The sequence below is a fragment of the Salmo salar genome, chromosome ssa10 (assembly GCF_905237065.1).
Source record: "Salmo salar chromosome ssa10, Ssal_v3.1, whole genome shotgun sequence".
NCBI classification, from domain to species: Eukaryota; Metazoa; Chordata; class Actinopteri; order Salmoniformes; family Salmonidae; genus Salmo; species Salmo salar.
The window spans coordinates 13693985-13715224 of NC_059451.1; the positions used below are offsets into that span (position 1 = coordinate 13693985).

Below are 21240 nucleotides of genomic sequence, written 5' to 3' on the forward strand. Positions count from 1 at the left end.
GTTTAATAGCATTATTTTTCATAACAAACCAATGCATTTTTAAAATACTTTGTGGTTAACGTAGGGTATGATTTCATTTAATAATTTAATTCGAATTGTTTTAACACCAATCATAGTCAAACTATCGCAAACTGCTTGATTTGAAAAAATACAAAACATTTTTTTTTTTTTTCTAAGAGCCGGCTCTTTTTGGCGAGCTGAGCCGAACGAGCCGGCTCACTGAAAAGAGCCGGAATGCCCATCACTATCGCACACTCCTTAAAAGACCTTCACTTGATAAACGACAAAAACAAAGCGGAAATGTTGGTATTATTTGTCCCTCTTGAGACGCCGTAGTATACGCTTCATCAAACTAGTCTGAATTAGTTCAAGATATCTCAAGAAATCTGTAATTAATTTAGACGTTTTTGCCGAGGAGGTCTTAGTCTTGCAATTTTACATCTAACTAAGATATTTGTTGCATTATTTCTCCTGTGAAAAATTTTTGCATGAAAACGAGTTTTATGTCCTTGAATGACAACAAACACTAAATTGAATAATCCTTATTGTTCACCAATCACAAACTAAGGGGCGTAGAATTCGGAACTTCGGTTTGCCTCAAGAAAAAAATGTAATGTGGACGAATAGCCGAGAAAAAAACCTTGCTGAAGACCACAATGAACAGAAACGTCACAATATATACACAATGCCATAAGTGATACTGTGGTTAAAAATAAAAAGCACTTCAAATACTCACAGATGGAGCCAAAGATGTCGCGAAAAGAATCCAATAGACAAGGACGCACATCTTGAGTGTTCAAAGCTGTTTGAATGCGCCAGTACAACTCAGCTCACAGTCCACTCTTACTGAACTGCTGTCAATTTAAGTAAGTCCCCATGCATCCTTTATCATAGACAGACAATGACGTGCACTGCTTAGGCAGGTAGCGGGAAGCCTCCCTCTCCACCACCCAGAAAGATTCATCTAAAACCATCTGCTCTCTGCTGCTTCGGAGCCTGCGCGTGCCAACTGGGGTCTGCAAAAGCGTCTCGCACTACAGTCACATTTATGAAGTAACAATCTATCAAAACTAACACCTGTGTAAACTTTTATTATGGGTTTATGCTTGTGCGTTAAACCAAGTGTCCTATTGCAATCCAGTCCTTTGTCGTGCGTAATTGGACATTTCTGTAAGCATGTATGGGTGGAATAATGACAATTTCCACTTTGTATAGCTCATCTGTAGACTGGAATGAACGTGAAGTATTTTTATCACAATTTATCACAATGTACACGTTATTCAATCATCCAAACTGCACGTTCGCGTCTGCGTAGCCAGGCGCCTAAAATAGAACTTGGCTCTATTTTAGACACTTGACCGGATGCAAGTCCCGCATCTCCCATCTGATTGGTTTTTAGGAGCATATACACACGTGGGTGATTGAAATATGAAGGAGGTCCACACTCCCGAGCAGCTGGTTGCGATAATGCACCTCAAAGAAAAAGAGCGATTACTAAAAACGAACTAGGTTTCCCCTTTTATCTGTGGATGAATTGTTGGAGTAGAGAACACATGATTTTGTGTGACTCAAAATCCTACAAAGATCTAGCAAAAAATAAGGACCTCAAATAACAACCCAATATTTATATCCCAGAACAAATTAGCGACCTGTCCCTAATGAATATAGTTGTTCACAGTTCGTTTTGACATTTCAACCTGCATGTCCTGAACCCATCTGATGGGGCTAGACAAACTCAACATGCGCACAATGGCGTACGCGCAGAGCCAGATTGGTCATCATATAAGTCAATACGTAATGACGTGAAAGCACATTGCGCACTCAATTAACCGGTAGCTCCAGCGCATACGCGAATGCACATTTCTGTCCCAGCACATATCATTGTTGTCACTGCTTCCCCTCAAGCTGCGTTGATGCGATAGTCTCCAACTGAAAGGCACCGTTGGCCCTCGCCAGACGAAACAGTGGCCAGGTGAGAGGGAATGCCAGACGCAACAGGGGTGTGAAGTGGAATTAGGCTTGGAGTGGCAAAACCCCTGGTCCGTGCAAAAAGCTTTAGGGTTGAATGGCATTCATTTCAACGCATCACACAAATATGTGTACTCATGTAAGTCTTAAAATGACCACAGAGAGAAATTGCAGTGTCCTCAGAAAACTCATAGAAATTGAGACCCTGAAAACCACTCTACACACACAGAAAAAAGGGTCTACCTAGAACCACAGAGACAGCTGATGGACACAGCCCCTTATTTTCTATAGACTGTCAACCTGGAATAGGTGTGATGAGTTAGGAAGTGGAAGAAAGGGACATCATTTACAAACTTTATTTCAAAGTTGAACTGTACGTTTTACTAGTACCGTAACCATTATAACAGTGAGTGCATAGATAGAGAATATGATGGTGGCGGACCTCTTGTAAAGCAGTTTTTTAATAAAATACATAGGATATCTTTCCCAGCACAACCACCATCAAACAGATTTGGTTTAAAATACAATTCCTTGTGACTTTGTAAATTATTATTGTTTTTCATTCCAAAATAGTGCAAAACTGTAGAGAAAATATGAGGCTTTGTATACAAATTGCACAAATTTAAACCACTCATAACATCCTTTAAATGGAAAACAGTTCTCTACAAAAGCAGCATCCGATTTAGCACTTGATTCTTTGGTGTAGGGTAAAGTTGCCCCTAGAACCTGATCTTGGGTCAGTATTGCATTTTCCCCTCTAATGGTTATCGTTAGGATTGGGGAAAACCTCACCCTGGACCTTGCTTCATTAGTGAAAAACATTGGTAAACTCCTTGAATAGACAGTATTGTAAACAAGGTGGTCATGACTTCTTACTATAAGAGACTACTAGAGAAAGACAACGATCAACTTAGATTAGTGACAACAAAAAACACAAGATCTAAAATGTATGGCTATAACAAAATTCTAAACTCCCTTACAAAGAAATATTACAAAATCATATTCCTATGATGGTATATAATATATAGGCCTGCTATTATAAACAATTCGGATATTATCCAGAAAGCACTTACACAAACATAAGCTTGCCATGGTACACTACACCAGCAATTCTCAACTGGTGAGTCGCAACCCAAGGTTTTGAATGCGTCTGGGGTGTATTTTTTACAAATATTTATACCAGTCAAAAGTGTGCAAAGCTGTCATCAAGACAAAAGGGTGGCTACTTTGTAGAATCTCTAATAGAAAATATATTTTGATTGGTTTAACACTTTTTTAGTTACTACATGATTCCATGTGTGTTATTTCATAGTTTTGATGTCTTCACTATTATCCTACAATGTAGAGAATAGTAAAAATTAAGAAAAACCCTGGAATAAGTAGGTGTGTCCAAACTATTGACTGGTACTGTACATATATATGGAAAAAATACTCCAGTCTGAACTTAAATCAGGTAGAAGGTGTGTGGAAATGATAATGAATTTCATTTTTTAAATAATTTAATCTCTGAATAATCTTTTTTCAATCACAGAATTTCAATATATAGCTATTAGCAGTGCAATTTTTGGTTGATTTTGTCGTCTCAAACCAGTGAGTTTAAAATTCTTCAACAAGAATATGGGCAAAATTGAATTAATGACAATGAAAGAGGTGGGAATGTTTTTCCCTTGTCATATAATTTCTACATTTACTATTAATATTGCATTAAACATGGTTTTTGGCACATTTTGCGACTGAGACAACCTGGTTCAAATTTAGGTCCCGAGGCAAAACCAGTTGAGAACCACTCTACTCAACTGTGCCCCGAGGTGCTCCTTGAGGATAGCCTTTGGCTAAGTGTTATTCCATGAGGATAGCCTTTGGCTAAGTGTTATTCCATGAGGATAGCCTTTGGCTAAGTGTTATTCCATGAGGATAGCCTTTGGCTAAGTGTTATTCCATGAGGATAGCCTAAAACATTAAAGAAGTAGAAGCACTGTATACAACAGTGGATTCTTAAAGATGCTGAGTATAGCACGAACTGGCTATCCAAAACACATGTCAAATCTGCACACGTGAAAAGACAATGTGCCATCTTGGCACTTAACTTTTCATTTTCACAGTGCAGTTTTTATGTGTCTTGTAATGGAAACATTTTTTCAAGTTATGTTAAAAGGCAAGGATTGGCACTTCCTTTGTCAGTGAGTGAAATTGAGCTTGGTAATAGATCATAATAGTTGAGTGTGCTGTAATAATATAATATAGTGTGCTTTAAAACAATAGTATTATGTTAAAATAAGAGAAGACATTGTCTTTTGCAACAAAACCATTTGAAAATGGATTTCTCTTTGGGATATAAAAGCCCCCCTTGTGCTTTTTATATGGCATTGAAGATGGCAGTCTTTCATCTGAAAACATGAAATATTGACCTACTTGAGGGAAGGTTATCGACAGTCGAAGAGAGAGGTCCTTCAAAGTGTTCAGTTCACTCAAACAGTAGGCTTCAAAAGTACCAAGAATTTGGTAGCAAAGCTTTCAATCCCCCTACATTACTGACTGTTGACCCGCACTTCATTCAGTTCCCTCAGCATCACAGCATTTTGAGGATACTCCAACATAACGGCCTTCTCCTTAACAACGTGCTGTTTTTGTAGCTTGAAACAAATGCTCTATTGTACAGTGCTCCCCTACTGATAGTGTGATTAAAATGTACGCAGTTGCTCAAGAAGAATCATCTCACCTGTGGACACTGTGCTAGTCCATGGTAGAAAGAAAATCAGAACTAATAACATTGTATAAATGTGTGGCCATCTTAAGTAGTGTGTGCAATAACTTCTCCATCTGTGTTTAACAAGACCCTGGCGTGAACTTATAACGTAAGCATTTTAACCCCTTAGCTGTGGTTAGGTTTTGATTTGAATTTCACCACCTAATCTCAGTGAGGAGTCCATTAGACCAAACCATTTGACTTAAGAGCGAACCACTATGTCTGTAGGGTGTTTGTGCTCTAACTAAAACATAACTAACACACTCCAAAACATAAAAGCACTAGTGTTAAAAATATAGGGATCCTACAACAACAAAAAACTATTCGGAATAAAACAGCAAAACTAAACATAAAATACTTGGTGGGGAACACAGAAAAAAAATAAGCACATGAAATCCTTTAAAATTAAATAGCTGTAAAAATGAAATGGACACATTGTCCTCCTCCCTCTGTACCCTCTCCCTCCCTCCATTCCCCTATAACATTTACCCTGCGTAAGTGTCCACTATCAGTCTTAAAAATCACTTCCGTCGTAAATAACCGGCTTCTCGAGTGTCAAGTGGTAGAGGACTTTCTTGGAGATGAACCTGTGAGGATGTGATGAAGAAGTAGAACAAAATGAAATATGCAACATTAAGATTATACAATCACAAGCAATTAGCACAGCGCAGTACTTCATTGTACTTCAGTACTTTAGAGCCGTCATCCTTCACCACAATGGCACCTGGGAACTGGATACTGACTTGGTGCTAGCAATAACTGTTCTACACGAGCACACGCTACCATGAGGAGGAGGATTTCAGTGTGAGTGTTGAAGGGTTTTGCGTGAGTACGGGTAACAACATGAATGGTTTGCCTGTCGTATGCTGATAAGGAGTTGTCAAAGGGATAACGCTCTGCTCTACACAAGCACACGGAGTGTTAAAGAACTTTGAGCGAGTACAGGCAATAACAATAATAATACAAATAATAATGGACATCTTTAGCGTATCGAACCTTGAGAAGGAGTTGTCGAAGATGAGTGTGTAGAGACCAGGGTTCCTGACTTTCAGCTGGCCTTGGATGGCCTCTTTGTGGGAGTTACAGCGAGTCAGAGGAATCAGCACCTGAGAGCAGAGCATTAGAAGATGTCTGTAAAGTCCTAGATTTTAATGCTATTACTTCAAAAATGCTCAATACAATGTTGTCTAAGTCAGGGGTGTCAAACTCAATTCCTGGAGGGCCGTGTGTATGCTGGTTTTTGCTATTTCCTGTCAATGCGTGTCCAATTAAGACCTAGGCAACCATGTGAGAGGAGTTCCTAACAAACAAATGACCTTAATTGATCAATCAAGTACAAGGGAGGAGCGAAAACCCGTAGACCGAGTGTCCAGGAATTGAGTTTGACAACCCTGGTCTATGTACTATTTATGTGTAAAATGTGCCCACAATCGGTTTTGTATTATCATATTTCCAATTAGTTAACAGTATGCATTTAGAATCCAGGGTAACTTAGGTCACACAAGATTTTAAAGTATTTCACATTTTGTCTAAAACCCGCTTCAAAAATCATTGTAAGCGGAACAAAAGAAAATGTCAACATTAGAAAAAAAGATGATTGTATTGACATTCAGACAGGAAACGAGGTGACTTTTCAGAACAACCGTTGCCCTTTTACACAAACTGTAGAAACAAGCTATTTAAACCACTCATTGACTAGAATGATGAGTCAATTATTTATTCTCATCAGCAGTTGAAGCCGATGGAAACAAACCCTATCCAACTGACAAGCAAATTGTCTGGATTAAACTCAGTGGTGTAAAGTACTAAAGTAAAAATACTATTTAAGTAGTTTTCTGGGGTCTGTTACTTTACTATTTATATTTTTGACAACTTTCACTTTTACTTCACTACATTCCTAAAGAAAATGATGTGCTTTTTACTCAATACATTTTCCCTGACACCCAAATGCTTAGCAGGACAGGAAAATGGTCCAATTCACACACTTACAGTGAAGGAAAAAAGTATTTGATCCCCTGCTGATTTTGTATATTTGCCCACTGACAAAGAAATGATCAGTCTATAATTTTAATGGTAGGTTTATTTGGACAGTGAGAGACAGAATAACAACAACAAAAAATCCAGAAAAACGCATGTTAAAAATGTTATAAAATGATTTGCATTTTAATGAGGGAAATAAGTATTTGACCCCTCTGCAAAACATGACTTAGTACTTGGTGGCAAAACCCTTGTTGGCAATCACAGAAGTCAGACGTTTCTTGTAGTTGGCCACCAGGTTTGCACACATCTCAGGAGGGATTTTGTCCCACTCCTCTTTGCAGATCTTCTCCAAGTCATTAAGGTTTCGAGGCTGACGTTTGGCAACTCAAACCTTCAGCTCCCTCCACAGATTTTCTATGGGATTAAGGTCTGGAGACTGGCTACGCCACTCAAGGACCTTAATGTGCTTCTTCTTGAGCCACTCCTTTGTTGCCTTGGCCGTGTGTTTTGGGTCATTTTCATGCTGGAATACCCATCCACGACCCATATTCAATGCCCTGGCTGAGGGAAGGAGGTTCTCACCCAAGATATGACGGTACATGGCCCCGTCCATCGTCCCTTCGATGCGGTGAAGTTGTCCTGTCCCCTTAGCAGAAAAACACCCCCAAAGCATGTTTCCACCTCCATGTTTGACGGTGGGGATGGTTTTCTTGGGGTCATAGGCAGCATTCCTCCTCCTCAAACACGGCGAGTTGAGTTGATGCCAAAGAGCTCCATTTTGGTCTCATCTGACCACTACACTTTCACCCAGTTGTCCTCTGAATCATTCAGATGTTCGTTGGCAAACTTCAGACGGGCATGTATATGTGCTTTCTTGAGCAGGGGGACCTTGCAGACGCTGCAGGATTTCAGTCCTTCACGGCGTAGTGTGTTACCTATTGTTTTCTTGGTGACTATGGTCCCAGCTGCCTTGAGATCATTGACAAGATCCCCCCGTGTAGTTCTGGGCTGATTCCTCACCGTTCTCATGATCATTGCAACTCCACGAGGTGAGATCTTGCATGGAGCCCCAGGCCGAGGGAGATTGACAGTTCTTTTGTGTTTCTTCCATTTGCGAATAATCACACCAACTGTTGTCACCTTCTCACCAAGCTGCTTGGCGATGGTCTTGTAGCCCATTCCAGCCTTGTGTAGGTCTACAATCTTGTCCCTGACATCCTTGGAGAGCTCTTTGGTCTTGGCCATGGTGGAGAGTTTGGAATCTGATTGATTGCTTCTGTGGACAGGTGTCTTTTATACAGGTAACAAGCTGAGATTAGGAGCACTCCCTTTAAGAGTGTGCTCCTAATCTCAGCTCGTTACCTGTATAAAAGACACCTGGGAGCCAAAAATCTTTCTGATTGAGAGGGGGGTCAAATACTTATTTCCCTCATTAAAATGCAAATCAATTTATAAAATTTTTGACATGCGTTTTTCAGGATTTTTTTGTTGTTATTCTGTCTCTCACTGTTCAAATAAACCTACCATTAAAATTATAGACTGATAATTTCTTTGTCAGTGGGCAAACATACAAAATCAGCAGGGGATCAAATACTTTTTTCCCTCACTGTATCAAGAGAACATCTCTGGTCATCCCTACTGCCTCTGATCTAGTGGACTCACTGAACACGCATGCTTTGTTTTTGGGTACTTTTCCCACCACTTCTTAAACTCGGGGCTGTTCTGAGCAGAATGAGCCCATGTTCACCATATTGTAAAGACAATTACCCACTAAAGTTGCACCTGATGAATGCATTCATGAATCCATTCTGGGCAAAACAATATGACGATGCGTTTCAATAAAGGGCCGTGCATGAATATTATTACCATGTTACTGAATGTATCAAGAGTACTTTCAGATTTCGTTATCAACAAATGGCTGTGAAAAAGTACAGTAAAGATAAAATGCAGATAAAAGTCATTATCAAATTCAGTCGTGTCAGGTCAGGTAAACTGCTGTGTCCTCACCTTTGTTTTGAAAATGTCACCATAATCTCCAAAGTGTTCCCTTTATACCATGGCTATGCATTATGCGTCAAATATTTTGTTTCTGTTAGAAGCATTTCAATTTGGCCCTGTCCATATTTATTGAATTTATTTAACTAGGCAAGTCAGTTAAGAACAAATTCTTACTCACAATGACGGCCTACCGGGGAACAGTGCCTTGTTCAGGGGCAGAACGACAGATTTGAACTTTGTCAGCCCGGGGATTCGATCCAGCAACCTTTCAGTTACTGGCCCAATGCTCTAACCACTAGGCTACCTGCCTATATGGACACCATATAGGCCAATTCCCTGGAGTGCATGGGGCTACCTGAGCTACACCAGGCTGCTTGCTCTCTTCATGAATGAAAGGTGAATAAAGAGTTATGTCTCAGCAGGGGGGGTTGCTCTCCCATTTACACTGCTCCAGGGTGAAGTTTCCCCTAGGTACACATCTAGGATCAGCTTTCCTTCCCCAAATCCTAGCCTTAAGCATTAGTGGGGAAATGTAAAACAGGCCCAAGATATTGTACGTATTAAACGTTTCCCAGTAGAAGTGCCAATTTAGGATCAGTTTTTCCTCTAAGATCACAACAAATATGATGACATATTTATTTATTTTTTAATTTGACCTTTATTTAACTAGCCAAGTCCATTAGGAACAAATTCATATTTGCAATGACGGCCTAGGAACAGTGGGTAAACTGCCTTGGTCAGGGGCAGAATGACAGATTTTTACCTTGTCAGCCCGGGGATTTGCCCTTGCAACCTTTCGGTTACTAGTCCAACGCTCTAACCACTAGGCTACCTGCCGCCCCCATAGACAGGGGAGACCTAATCCTAGAAGATCAACTCTCCCAAACCGAGACGCTTGACACATCCCCTAAATCAAATAAAGCCTTGATGACTGCAGAAAAACCTGCCTGTACACACAGTAGCTCTCCAGGACCAGGGTTGGTGATTGACCACTGATCTAAGAGCTAAGCTGGGGCGTGGTTGTCCTACCTTGGATTGTTCCACGGGGACGTCGGCGGTCACGCGGTACACCATGCTGAACGAGATGCTCTTGGGCTCCGAGGAGAACATCCAGCTCACGGTGGGGCTGCAATCGACCACGACGATGGAGATCACGCTGTAGCAACTGGACTTGACAAAAAGCTCCCGGGAGCCATCGCCAAACTGAGAGATGTCGTCGATGCTGAGAGGGACGACCAGACTGGAAACACAACATATCAAAATCAAATCAACTCTTATTTGTCACATGCGCCAAATACAAAAGGTGGAACTTAGTGAAATGCTTACTTACAAGCCCTTAACCAACAATGCAGTTAAGAAAATACACCCCCCCCCCCCCCCGCAAAAAGAAGTAAGAGAATAATAACAAATAATTAAAGAGCAGCAGTAAGTAACAATAGCGGGGCTATATACAGGGGGTGCCGGTACAGAGTCAATGTGCGGGGGCACCGTTTTTGAGGTAATTGGGGTAATATGTACATGTAGGTAGAGTTATTGAAGTGACTATGCATAGATAATAACATAAAGTAGCAGCAGCGTAGAAGGGGGGCGGGGGGCAATGCAAATAGTCTGGGTAGCCATTTGATTAGATGTTCAGGAGTCTTATGGCTTTGGGGTAGGAGCTGTTTAGGAGTCTCTTGGACCTAGACTTGGCGCTCCTGTACCGCTTGTCATGCGGTAGCAGAGAGAACAGTCTATGACTAGGATGTCTGGAGTCTCTGACAATTTTTAGGGCCTTCCTCTGACACCGCCTGGTATAGTGGTCCTGGATGGCAGGAAGCTTGGCCCAGGTGATGTACTGGGCCGTACACACTACCCTCTGTAGTGCCTTGCGGTCATAGGCCGAGCAGTTGCCATACCAGGCAGTGATACAACCAGTCAGGATGCTCTCGATGGTGCAGCTGTAAAACCTTTTGAGGATCTGAGGACCCATACCAAATCTTTTCAGTTTCCTGAGGGGGAATAGGTTTTGTCGTGCCCCTTTCACGACTGTCTTGGTGTGCTTGGACCATATTAGTTTGTTGGTGATATGGACGCCAAGGATCTTGAAGCGCTCAACCTGCTCCACTACAGCCCCGTTGATGAGAATGGGGACGTGCTCGGTCCTCCTTTTCCTGTAGTCCACAATCATCTCCTTTGTCTTGATCACATTGAGGGAGAGGTTGTTGTACTTGCACCACACAGTCAGGTATCTGACCTCCTCCCTATAGGTTGTCTCATCGTTGTCGTGATAAGGCCTACCACAACTTAATGATGTGTTGGTGTCGTGCCTGGCCGTGTGGTCATGAGTCAACAGGGAGTACAGGAGGGGACAGCGCACGCACCCCTGAGGGGCCCCCGTGATGAGGATCAGCGTGGCGGATGTGTTGTTACCTACCCTTACCACCTGGGGAGTGGCCCGTCAGGAAGTCCAGGATCCAGTTGCAGAGGGAGGAGTTTATTGATGAGCTTTGAGGGCACTATGGCGTTGAACGCTGAGCTGTAGTCAATGAATAGCATTCTCACATAGGTGTTCCTTTTGTCCAGGTGTAAAAGGGCAGTGTGGAGTGCAATAGAGATTGCATCATCTGTGGATCTGTTGGTGCGGTATGCAAATTGGAGTGGGTCTAGGGTTTCTGGGAAAATGGTGTTGATGTGAGCCATGACCAGCCTTTCAAAGCATTTCATGGCTACAGATGGGAGTGCTACGGGTCGGTATTAATTTAGGCAGGGTACCTTGGTGTTCTTGGGCACAGGAACTATGGTGGTCTGCTTGAAACATGTTGGTATTACAGACTCAGTCAGGGAGAGGTTGAAAATGTCAGTGAAGACACTTGCCAGTTGGTCAGCGCATGCTCGGAGTACACGTCCTGGTAATCCGTCTGGCCCTGTGGCCGTGTGAACGTTGACCTGTTTAAAGGTTTTACTCACATCGGCTGCAGAGAGCGTGATCACACAGTCGTCCGGAACAGCTGATGCTCTCATGCATGTTTCAGTGTTACTTGCCTCAAAGCGAGCATAGAAGTTATTTAGCTCGTCTGGTAGGCTCGTGTCACTGGGCAGCTCTTGGCTGTGATTCCCTTTGTACTCTGTAATAGTTTGCAAGCCTTGCCACGTCCAACGAGCATCAGAGCCGGTGTAGTACTATTCGATCTTAATCCTGTATTATAAGCTTCTGGGTTAGAGTCCCGCTCCTTGAAAGCGGCAGCTCAACCTTTCAGATCAGTGCGAATGCTGGCTGCAATCCATGGCTTCTGATTGGGGTATGTACGTACAGTCACTGTGGGGACGACGTCATCGATGCACTTATTGATGAAGCCAGTGACTGATGTGGCGTACTCCTCAATGCCATCAGAAGAATCCCGGAACATATTCCTGTCTGTGCTAGCAAAACAGTCCTGTAGTTTATCTGCTTCATCTGACCACTTTTTTATATACCGAGTCACTGGTGCTTTCTGCTTTAATTTTTGCTTGTAAGCAGGAATCAGGAGGATAGAAATATGGTCAGATTTGCCAACTGGAGGGCGAGGGAGACCTTTGTACTCGTCTCTGTGTGTGGAGTAAAAGTGGTCTAGAGTTTTTTTCCCTCTGGTTGCACATTTAACATGCTGATAGAAATTTGGTAAAATGGATTTAAGTTTCCCAGCATTAAAGTCCCCGGCCACTAGGAGCGCCGCCTCTGCATGAGCGTTTTCCTGTTTGCTTATGGCGGTATACAGCTCATTGAGTGCGGTTTTAGTGCCAGCATCGGTCTGTGGTGGTATGTAGACAGCTATGAAAAAGACAGATGAAAACTCTCTTGGTAGATAGTATGGTCTACAGCTTATCATGAGATACTCTACCTCAGGCAAGAAAAACCTCAAGATTTCCTTAGATATCGTGCACCAGCTGTTGTTTACAAATATGCATAGGCCCCCGCTCCGTGTCTTACCAGAGGCTGCTGTTCTATCCTGCCGATAGAGTGTATAACCCGCCAGCTGTATGTTATTAATGTCGTCGTTCAGCCACGACTCGGTGAAACATAAGATATTATAGTTTTTAATGTCCCGTTGGTAGGATATACGTTCTTTCAGTTCGTCCCATTTATTTTCCAGCAATTGCACGTTAGCTAGCAGTACGGAGGGCAAAGGCAGATTAGCCACTCGTCGCCTGGTCCTCACAAGGAACCCTGATCTCTTTCTGCGAAATCTCAGTTTCCTTCTCCAGTGAATGACGGGGATGAGGGCCTGTTAGGGTGTTTGGAGCATATCCTTCCCATCCGACTCATTAAATAAAAACTCTTCGAGATGAGTAATTGCTGTTCTGATGTCCAGAAGCTCTTTTCGGTCATAAGAGACGATAGCAGCAACATTATGTACAAAACAAGTTACGAACAACGCAGAAAAACAAACAAAATAGCACGGTTGGATAAGAGCCAATAAAACAGCAGCCATCCTCTCCGGCGCCATCTTCACATATTAGAGGAAGAGTAGTAATTTGATTTGACTGAGATTTCAACTTGAGTTCTCTCACACAATACACTGCCAGTCTTGGCCGGGATTCAGTGTAGTCCTGAAATTGCCTGTAATTGAAAAAGAAAGTACTGGCAGAGGAAGCTGGAATAGTAGTGCTATTATTAACATCAGAAATGTTAGTTGTTGATGTGTTATTCGGGTTCAGTGAAAGGTCTGCAACGTGTGTGTGTGTGTGTGTGTGTGTGTGTGTGTATGTATGTATGTATGTATGTATGTATGTATGTATGTATGTATGTATGTATGTATGTGTGTGTGTGTGTGTGTGTGTGTGTGTGTGTGTGTGTGTGTGTGTGTGCACAAAGTTCTGGACTCACGTGACTTCTCCAGACTTGAGAAGGGCGATCTCTGCATCATGCAGAGTGGACACATTCTCTTCTGGGTCATCTGGGGTCGTGTCTCCTGTACCTCTGCAGGTCGTGGGTCACATTACAAAAGACAGTATTGATTTACCACATAGCTTCTCATTACCACACATCTACCGTGTCTATCGGCTAATTAAGACTTTAGGGCCGAACCAAACCATACTGTGGTCGTAATGTTTACAACCACAAATAACCGGTGGCGTATTGGAGGGTAAAACTGCATGACCGTTTACCCGCCTTTTAGGGAAAAATGTATAGGGAACGTAACTTTTTCACTGTGACTGCCGATCAGAGTTTACCCACCTATTCTTTTACCACTACATCAGTGCAAATAGCAATAACTGTAGTGACCCTGTATTTGAAGACGTGGATATCGACTTTGCCAATTTGATGCTATATATAAACATATAAAATATTTGCAACAAAAGTTCCACCATCAGGTTTCTGTGCCAATGCACCACAACTAATAAGCAAATCATATTGACTTTGGGCGCTTCAACAGCATGGTTTGCAATTTCAACACCATCAATCTGCACAGTTTGGATGCTGGATTATATTCCGGACGAACGCGCCCAGGTAGCCTACAGGAGACTTTGAAGTAGCCTAATCAGATTCAAATATTGTGACTGGTTGTGTTTATGCCACACATAAAAGGAAATACATTCTAAAAGTTAAATGACAAATATTTAGGCTATATTGAAGCGTTTTGGGTTCTAGGTACGCGAGGAATAGCCACTCGGATCAGAGAGGAGGCAGAGCAGGTGTCAAGCTTTCCTGAATAACTAGGCCTGCTGGGAGCATATTTGGCCACATTATTATACGACAGGCTGGGCTGCTACTGTGTCTTTCTATACCTTATGAACTGTTGAGAGTAGACCCACAATTGGTCCAAATGGAATGAATGGCATGAAATATTCAAATCACACTGCTTTTGCGCCGTTGTTCAAATGACAGTTGCGGTTTACAGCCTACAGTAGAATGTTTAAGTCACTTAAAAACAATAATGCAATTATTCATTATAATGTGGTGTTTTAGGCTAAGTCTATGTAGGATAATTGTATTGTCCCCAAACAAGACTAATAGGGCAGCTTTTTGAGCTGTGTGTCTCATGTCTTCACTGTTCTTTCGTACGCAATGACGCACCATGGCATCTCCGCTTATATTGAAAATTGGTCCAGCTTTTAATGATTTTATGTGTGGTATGATTGCTAGTTAGCATATTGCAGATCTGGACAAACGATCCACCTACCACTAAAGCCACTATGAAGGGTGGATAAAGGGCAGGCTAGACAGACTGGTAGACTATATTGACCTGTGTGGTATAGTTAGCGTGCGGAAAAGCTGAGTGCATAATGGATGTACCAAAACACCTTGATATAGGGGAGGCGCATGCAAGCAGATGAGGAAATTTAGCTAGGATAGAAGACATTATATAGTAAACCTGGGAACAAACATACTACCCTCCCCAACCTGAACGTGTTAAATCACCGGCGATACATACATTTACGGTCATTTTCTTTCCCACTTAACTCCGGGATTTCTTCTTGGTGTGCTTATGACTTCCATTCACAATCATTTCAGCAGCGGGTGTCTACAAATGGAAGGCAGCAGAGTGTGTGAAGGTCACACTGAACTTTCGTTTGCGACCAACTTTGTGTTTTTTTTTTTTTCTTGTGAGGGGTTCAGATCACAGACAGGCAATAATATTCAAAAAGTACATAGAGAAAGAATCGTAATAAGGTAGAAAGTAAAAACATGCATACAAGAGAAAATACCAAACAAAATCAAAAATAAAATATAGCTGCAAGAAGCAATGCCGGGGTTCAAGCTGTGGGCCCACTGCCAGCAGGACAAATTGGAAACATTGCCATAGGATAAGGTACTTCTGTACTGCTTACCACGCTTGCAAATGATCAAAACTCAAAATCAAACAGATCAAGCAATACTCTTTCAATGTATTTTGGATTTTTTTTAATGACGTTGACTACTTTCAAACATTTTCTTCTACAGAACCTCTGGACTGATAGGCACCAAATTTGGTATATAGCTAATATCGATGCACATCTTCAAACACAATATTTTCCAAGACTCTTGCTCAAACAATATCGCCGCTATGAGCCAATATGCTTGCGTGAATGATTTTTCCTGTCCAACAGCGCCCCTATGCAGCCAAACTGACTCATATCCCTGAGCATGTGAGCCAAATTTCATAATTCTGAGTTAAATTGGCAACGTTTTTGCAGAGTCATTAGTGTATTCATTTATAATAAACATTTTGGGAGGACATTGGGATATTATTTCAGACTCTTTTCTAGTCTGCATTTTGTTGATGGTTAAGACCCATGTTACATACCTTAATTATTCCCATTGGTTTATGGAGGGTTTCTAGTAGTTTTTTCTTATATAGATTGGATACAAAGCTTCAACTTGTGTTGTTGTTACCTATAGTACCATTTTGTAAGTGGGTGGAGTGGTTGACCCCATGGGACTCCGTAAGTGTGAATAGTGGTTTGTAAATGCAAATAAAAAAAGAATGACGAACCAAGTAAATGATACATGTTTTTTAGGTCTGTAATTGCAGCAGTGACTTGTTTGTAGTTCCTCTACACAATTCTATCTAGAGGGAATAATGTCAAAGCCTAGATATTTAAAAAGGGTCATAGTTGGTATCTCCAATTCTAGCTTGAGATTGGACATTGCTTAAAGTGGGAGCAAAGATGATCTAGTGAGGTTGATCATATACAGTTGAAGTCGAAGTTTACATACACTTAGGTTGGAGTCGTTAAAACTCATTTTTCAACCACTCCATACATTTCTTGTTAACAAACTATAGATTCGGCAAGTCAGTTAGGACATCTACTTTGTGGATGACAAGTAATTTTTCCAACAATTGTTTACAGACAGATTACTTCACTTATAATTCACTGTATCACAATTCCAGTGGGTCAGAAGTTTACATACACTAAGTTGACTGTGCCTTTAAACAGCTTGGAAAATTCCAGAAAATTATGTCATGGCTTTAGAAGCTTCTGATAAGCTAATTGACATCATTTGAGTCAATTGGAGGTGTACCTGTGGATGTATTTCAAGGCCTACCTTCAAACTCAGTGCCTCTTTGCTTGACATCATGGGAAAATAAAAAGAAATCAGCCAAAACCTCAGAAAAAAATTGTAGACCTCCACAAGTCTGGTTCATCCTTGGGAGCAATTTCCAAACACCTGAAGGTACTACGTTCATCTGTACAAACAATAGTACGCATGTATAAACACCATGGGACCACATAGCCATGATAACGCTCAGGAAGGAGACACGTTCTGTCTCCTAGAGATGAACGTACTTTGGTGCGAAAAATGCAAATCAATCCCAGAACAGCAGCAAAGGACTTTGTGAAGATGCTGGAGGAAACAGGTACAAAAGTATCTACATCCACAGTAAAATGAGTCCTATATTGACATAACCTGAAAGGCCGCTCAGCAAGGAAGAAGCCACTGCTCCAAAACCGCCATAAAAAAGCCAGACTACGGTTTGCAACTGTACATGGGGACAAAGATCGTACTTTTTGGAGAAATGTCCTCTGTTCTGATGAAACAAAAATGGAACTGTTTGGCCATAATAACCATCTTTATGTTTGGAGGAAAAAGGGGGATGCTTGTGTAAGAATATAGCTTCCGTCCCTCTCTTCGCCCATACCTGGGCTCGAACCAGGGACCCTTTGCACACATCAACAACTGACACCCACGAAGCATCGTTACCCATCGCTCCACAAAGGCCGCGGCTCTTGCAAAGCAAGGGGAACAACTACTTCAAGGTCTCAGAGCGAGTGACGTCATCGATTGAAACGCTATTAGTGTGCTCCCCGCTAAGTAGCTAGCCATTTCATATCGGTTACACTTGCAAGCCGAAGAACACCATCCCAACCGTGAAGCACGGGGGTGGCAGCATAATGTTGTGGGGGTGCTTTGCTGCAGGAGGGACTGGTGCACTTCACAAAATAGATGGCATCATGAGGGGGGAAAATTATGTGGATGTATTGAAGTAACATCTCAAGACATCAGTCAGGAAGTTAAGGCTTGGTCTCAAATGGGTCTTCCAAATGGACAATGACCCCAAGCATACTCCCAAAGTTGTGGAAAAATGGCTTAAGGACAACAAAGTCAAGGTATTGGAGTGGCCATCACAAAGCCCTGACCTCAATCCTATAGAAAATGTGGGGGCAGAACTGAAAAAGTGTGTGCGAGCAAGGAGGTCTACAAACCTGACTCAGTTACACCAGCTCTGTCAGAAGGAATGGGCCAAAATTCACCCAACTTATTGTGGGAAGCTTGTGGAAGGCTACCCGAAATGTTTGACCCAAGTTAAACAATTTAAAGGCAATGCTACCAAATACTAATTGAGTGTATGTAAACTTCTGACCCACTGGGAATGTGATTAAAGAAATAAAAGCTGAAATAAATCATTCTCTCTACTATTATTCTGACATTTCCCATTCTTAAAATAAAGTGGTGGTCCTAACTGACCTAAAACGGGGATTTTTTACTAGGATTAAAGGTCAGGAATTGTGAAAAACTGAGTTTAAATGTATTTGGCTAAAGTGTATGTAAACTTCCAATTCAACTGTATTAAAATATCAATATCATACAGTGGACATCTAAGCCTATAGGTTTTAGGAAAGTAGCCTAAACCCCCTAATTTGTTACAGGCTGTTTTTAAGGACACGTAAATGTGGCTCATTTGGCCAACATCCCTTGTTTATTGATAGCGCTGGCTGTGCCAGGTTGCATCTGAATGCATATGGATGTACATGAAATTTCTCAAAATGTCCAGTAAATTAGATGGAAACCTAGCTATGGACACCCTAAAGACTCGGACAAGTGCGCTAGTCCACTGTGACTTTGATTATGCCTGCACATCATGGTTCACCAGCAGCCCCAAACATCTAAAGAATAAGCTATCAGCCAAACAAGCATGTAAGAATTGTACTTAAATTCCCCCCTCATACTCATCTGGAGGTTGAGCTTTTTTTTGTCTCTATCTCTATAATGTGTCTGCATCTAAGTAATTATATATGTAATATGTAGAAAATAGGGACCACCATGGACATAAGTCACTGACTTTATGCAATTTGAGGAAGCACTCATTTACAAAACAGAGACACACCCCCTACTTTCTAAAAAAATCATCCCATGGAAGAGATACATAGATGATGTCTTTGTGCTCTGGGAAGGAAGTCAGCAGGAACTAAATTAATTCCAAACTCTTAAAACGAGAGCTCTGAATATCTCAAATTCCCCACGCAGATTGATGAGAGAAAAATAAATGACCTGGACATGGATCAAAGAGAATGATGCATTACATACAGACTTATACACAAAGCCCACAGACCGAAATACCCTGCTATGTGCAGATAGTATGCATCCCTTTCCCCCCAAGAATGGTCTACCAAATAGACAGTTATGCAGGGTTAAACAAATCTGTGGCCACCAGTCAGATTTTGACAGCAATGCTAAGAAAATGACAGATAAATTCAAAATGAGAGGCTACAAGGGCAAAACTCTTAATACTGCAATGATGAAAACATCTCAAAAACCGAGACAGGAATTGCTAAAAACTAAACCAAAGAAGAAAAACAACGCAACAGTGTTTTGCACTAAGTACACCAAGTGTTCGGAGAAAATGAAAGCAATCCTGAAAAAGCACTGGCATATTCTGCAATCAGACCAAAAAATTGCACACCTCTTCAAGGAGCCCCCCACTGGTAGTCTATAAGTGTGGTCGCAATATTAGGGATAGGTTGGTGAGATCTGACCCGCCCCGTTAGCCCACTCAGACACTCTTGACACCCATTCCAAATGGGAAATACAAATGCGGCTCATGTGCCCAGTGCAATAGCACTATAAAAACATCCTTCTTCAGACATCCACACACCGGTCAAAAAATCCCTGTTAGGGTTATCATCCCATGCAAGACAAAGGGAGTAATCTCTCTCATCACCTGTTCATGTGGAAAAGACAATTAAAACAACGCATAGCTGAACACCGCAGCTCAATCAGGTGTAAGAACACTGACTATCCAGTAGCAGCCCACTTTGTTGAAGCTAACCATTCAATCTCCTCCCTCAAATACACAGGCATTGAGCATGTTGCTCTACCAAGGAGCGGAGGTAACATGGAGGTCCTACTACTACAGAGGGAGGCCGACTGGATATCCTGTTAAAAAACACTGACCCCTAGTGGTCTGAATATCGACTTTGATCTCAGGCCATTCTTATGACCAATTACATTTTCTGTGAACAGGTCTTGTAAATGAATGTATTCTTTCCACAGCTTATCAGAGTACACACAATATGTTCCCCCTGTTGATGATGCTTATTATGCATTATGGTCCAACCAAAAGATTACATGTAACAAAAAAAAAATGAAATTGGAAATATTTAAATATAGTGGCAAGATAAAGTATGTGAACCCTTTGGAATTACCTGGTTTTCTGCATAAAATGGTCCTAACATTTGATCTGATCTTCATCTAAGTCACAACAATAGACAAACACTGTGTGCTTAAACTAATAACACACAAATTATTGTCTTTTTATTGTCTATATTGAATAGATAATTTAAACATTCACAGTGTAGGTTGGAAAAAGTATGTGAATCCCTAGGCTAATGACTTCTCCAAAAGCTAATTGGAGTCAAGAGTCAGCTAACCTGGAGTCCAATCAATGAGACAAGATTGGAGATGTTGAATAGGGCTGCCCTGCCCTATAAAACACACTCACAAAATTTGAGTTTGCTATTCACAAGCTGGAAAGGGTTACAAAAGTATTTCTAAAAGCCTTGATGTTCATCAGTCCACGGTAAGACAAATTGTCTATAAATGGAAAGTTCAGCACTGTTGCTACTCTCCCTAGGAGTGGCTGTCCTGCAAAGATGACTGCAAGAGCACCGCGCAGAATGCTCAATGAGGTTAAGAAGAATCCTAGAGTGTCAGCTAAAGACTTACAGAAATCTCTGGAACATGCTAACATTTCTGTTGACAAGTCTACGATACGTAAAACACTAAACAACAATGGTGTTCATGGGAAGACACCACGGAAGAAGCCACTGCTGTCCAAAAAATGCATTGCTACACGTTTGAAGTTTGCAAAAGTGCACCTGGATTTTCCACAGCACTACTGGCAAAATATTCTGTGGACAGAAGAAACTACAGTTGAGTTGTTTGCAAGGAACACACAACACTGTGTGGAGAAAAAAATGCACAGCACACCAACATCAAAAACTTATCCTAACAGTACAGTATGGTGGAGGGAGCATCATGGTTTTGGGCTGCTTTGCTGCCTCAGGACCTGGACAACTTTCTATCATCGGCGGAAAAACGAATTCCCAAGTTTATCAAGACATTTTGCAGGAGAATATAAGGCTACCTGTCTGCCAATTGAAGCTCAACAGAAGTTGGGTGATGCAACAGGACAACGACCCAAAACACAGAAGTAAATCAACAACAGAATTGCTTCAACAGAAGAAAATACGCCTTCTGGAGTGGCCCAGTCAGAGTCCTGACCTCAACCCGATTGAAATGCTGTGGCATGACCTCAAGAAAGCAGTTCACACCAGACATCCCAAGAATATTGCTGAACTAAAACCGTTTTGTAAAGAGGAAT

The 21240-nt window shown here is 41.6% G+C and overlaps 2 protein-coding genes across 5 annotated transcripts in view; both read right to left on the reverse strand.

Annotated features, from left to right (window-relative positions):
• Nucleotides 1–959, reverse strand: part of LOC106613554 (growth hormone-releasing hormone receptor) — a 60218-nt gene extending 59259 nt beyond the window's left edge. For all 3 annotated transcript variants that reach the window (XM_014215935.2, XM_045687359.1, XM_014215934.2), the window contains exon 1: nt 737–959. In XM_014215935.2, coding sequence (XP_014071410.1) covers nt 737–787 — 51 coding nt within the window. In that variant the 5' untranslated portion in view covers nt 788–959. The remainder of the gene's footprint in view (nt 1–736) is intronic.
• Nucleotides 960–2308: 1349 nt separating this feature from the next.
• LOC106613556 (FYVE and coiled-coil domain-containing protein 1) overlaps nt 2309–21240 on the reverse strand; it is a 61707-nt gene continuing 42775 nt past the window's right edge. For both annotated transcript variants that reach the window (XM_014215940.2, XM_014215939.2), the window contains exons 15-18: nt 13539–13631; nt 9722–9932; nt 5711–5820; nt 2309–5301 (exon numbers count right to left, since the gene is read on the reverse strand). In XM_014215940.2, coding sequence (XP_014071415.2) covers nt 5229–5301; nt 5711–5820; nt 9722–9932; nt 13539–13631 — 487 coding nt within the window. In that variant the 3' untranslated portion in view covers nt 2309–5228. The remainder of the gene's footprint in view (nt 5302–5710; nt 5821–9721; nt 9933–13538; nt 13632–21240) is intronic.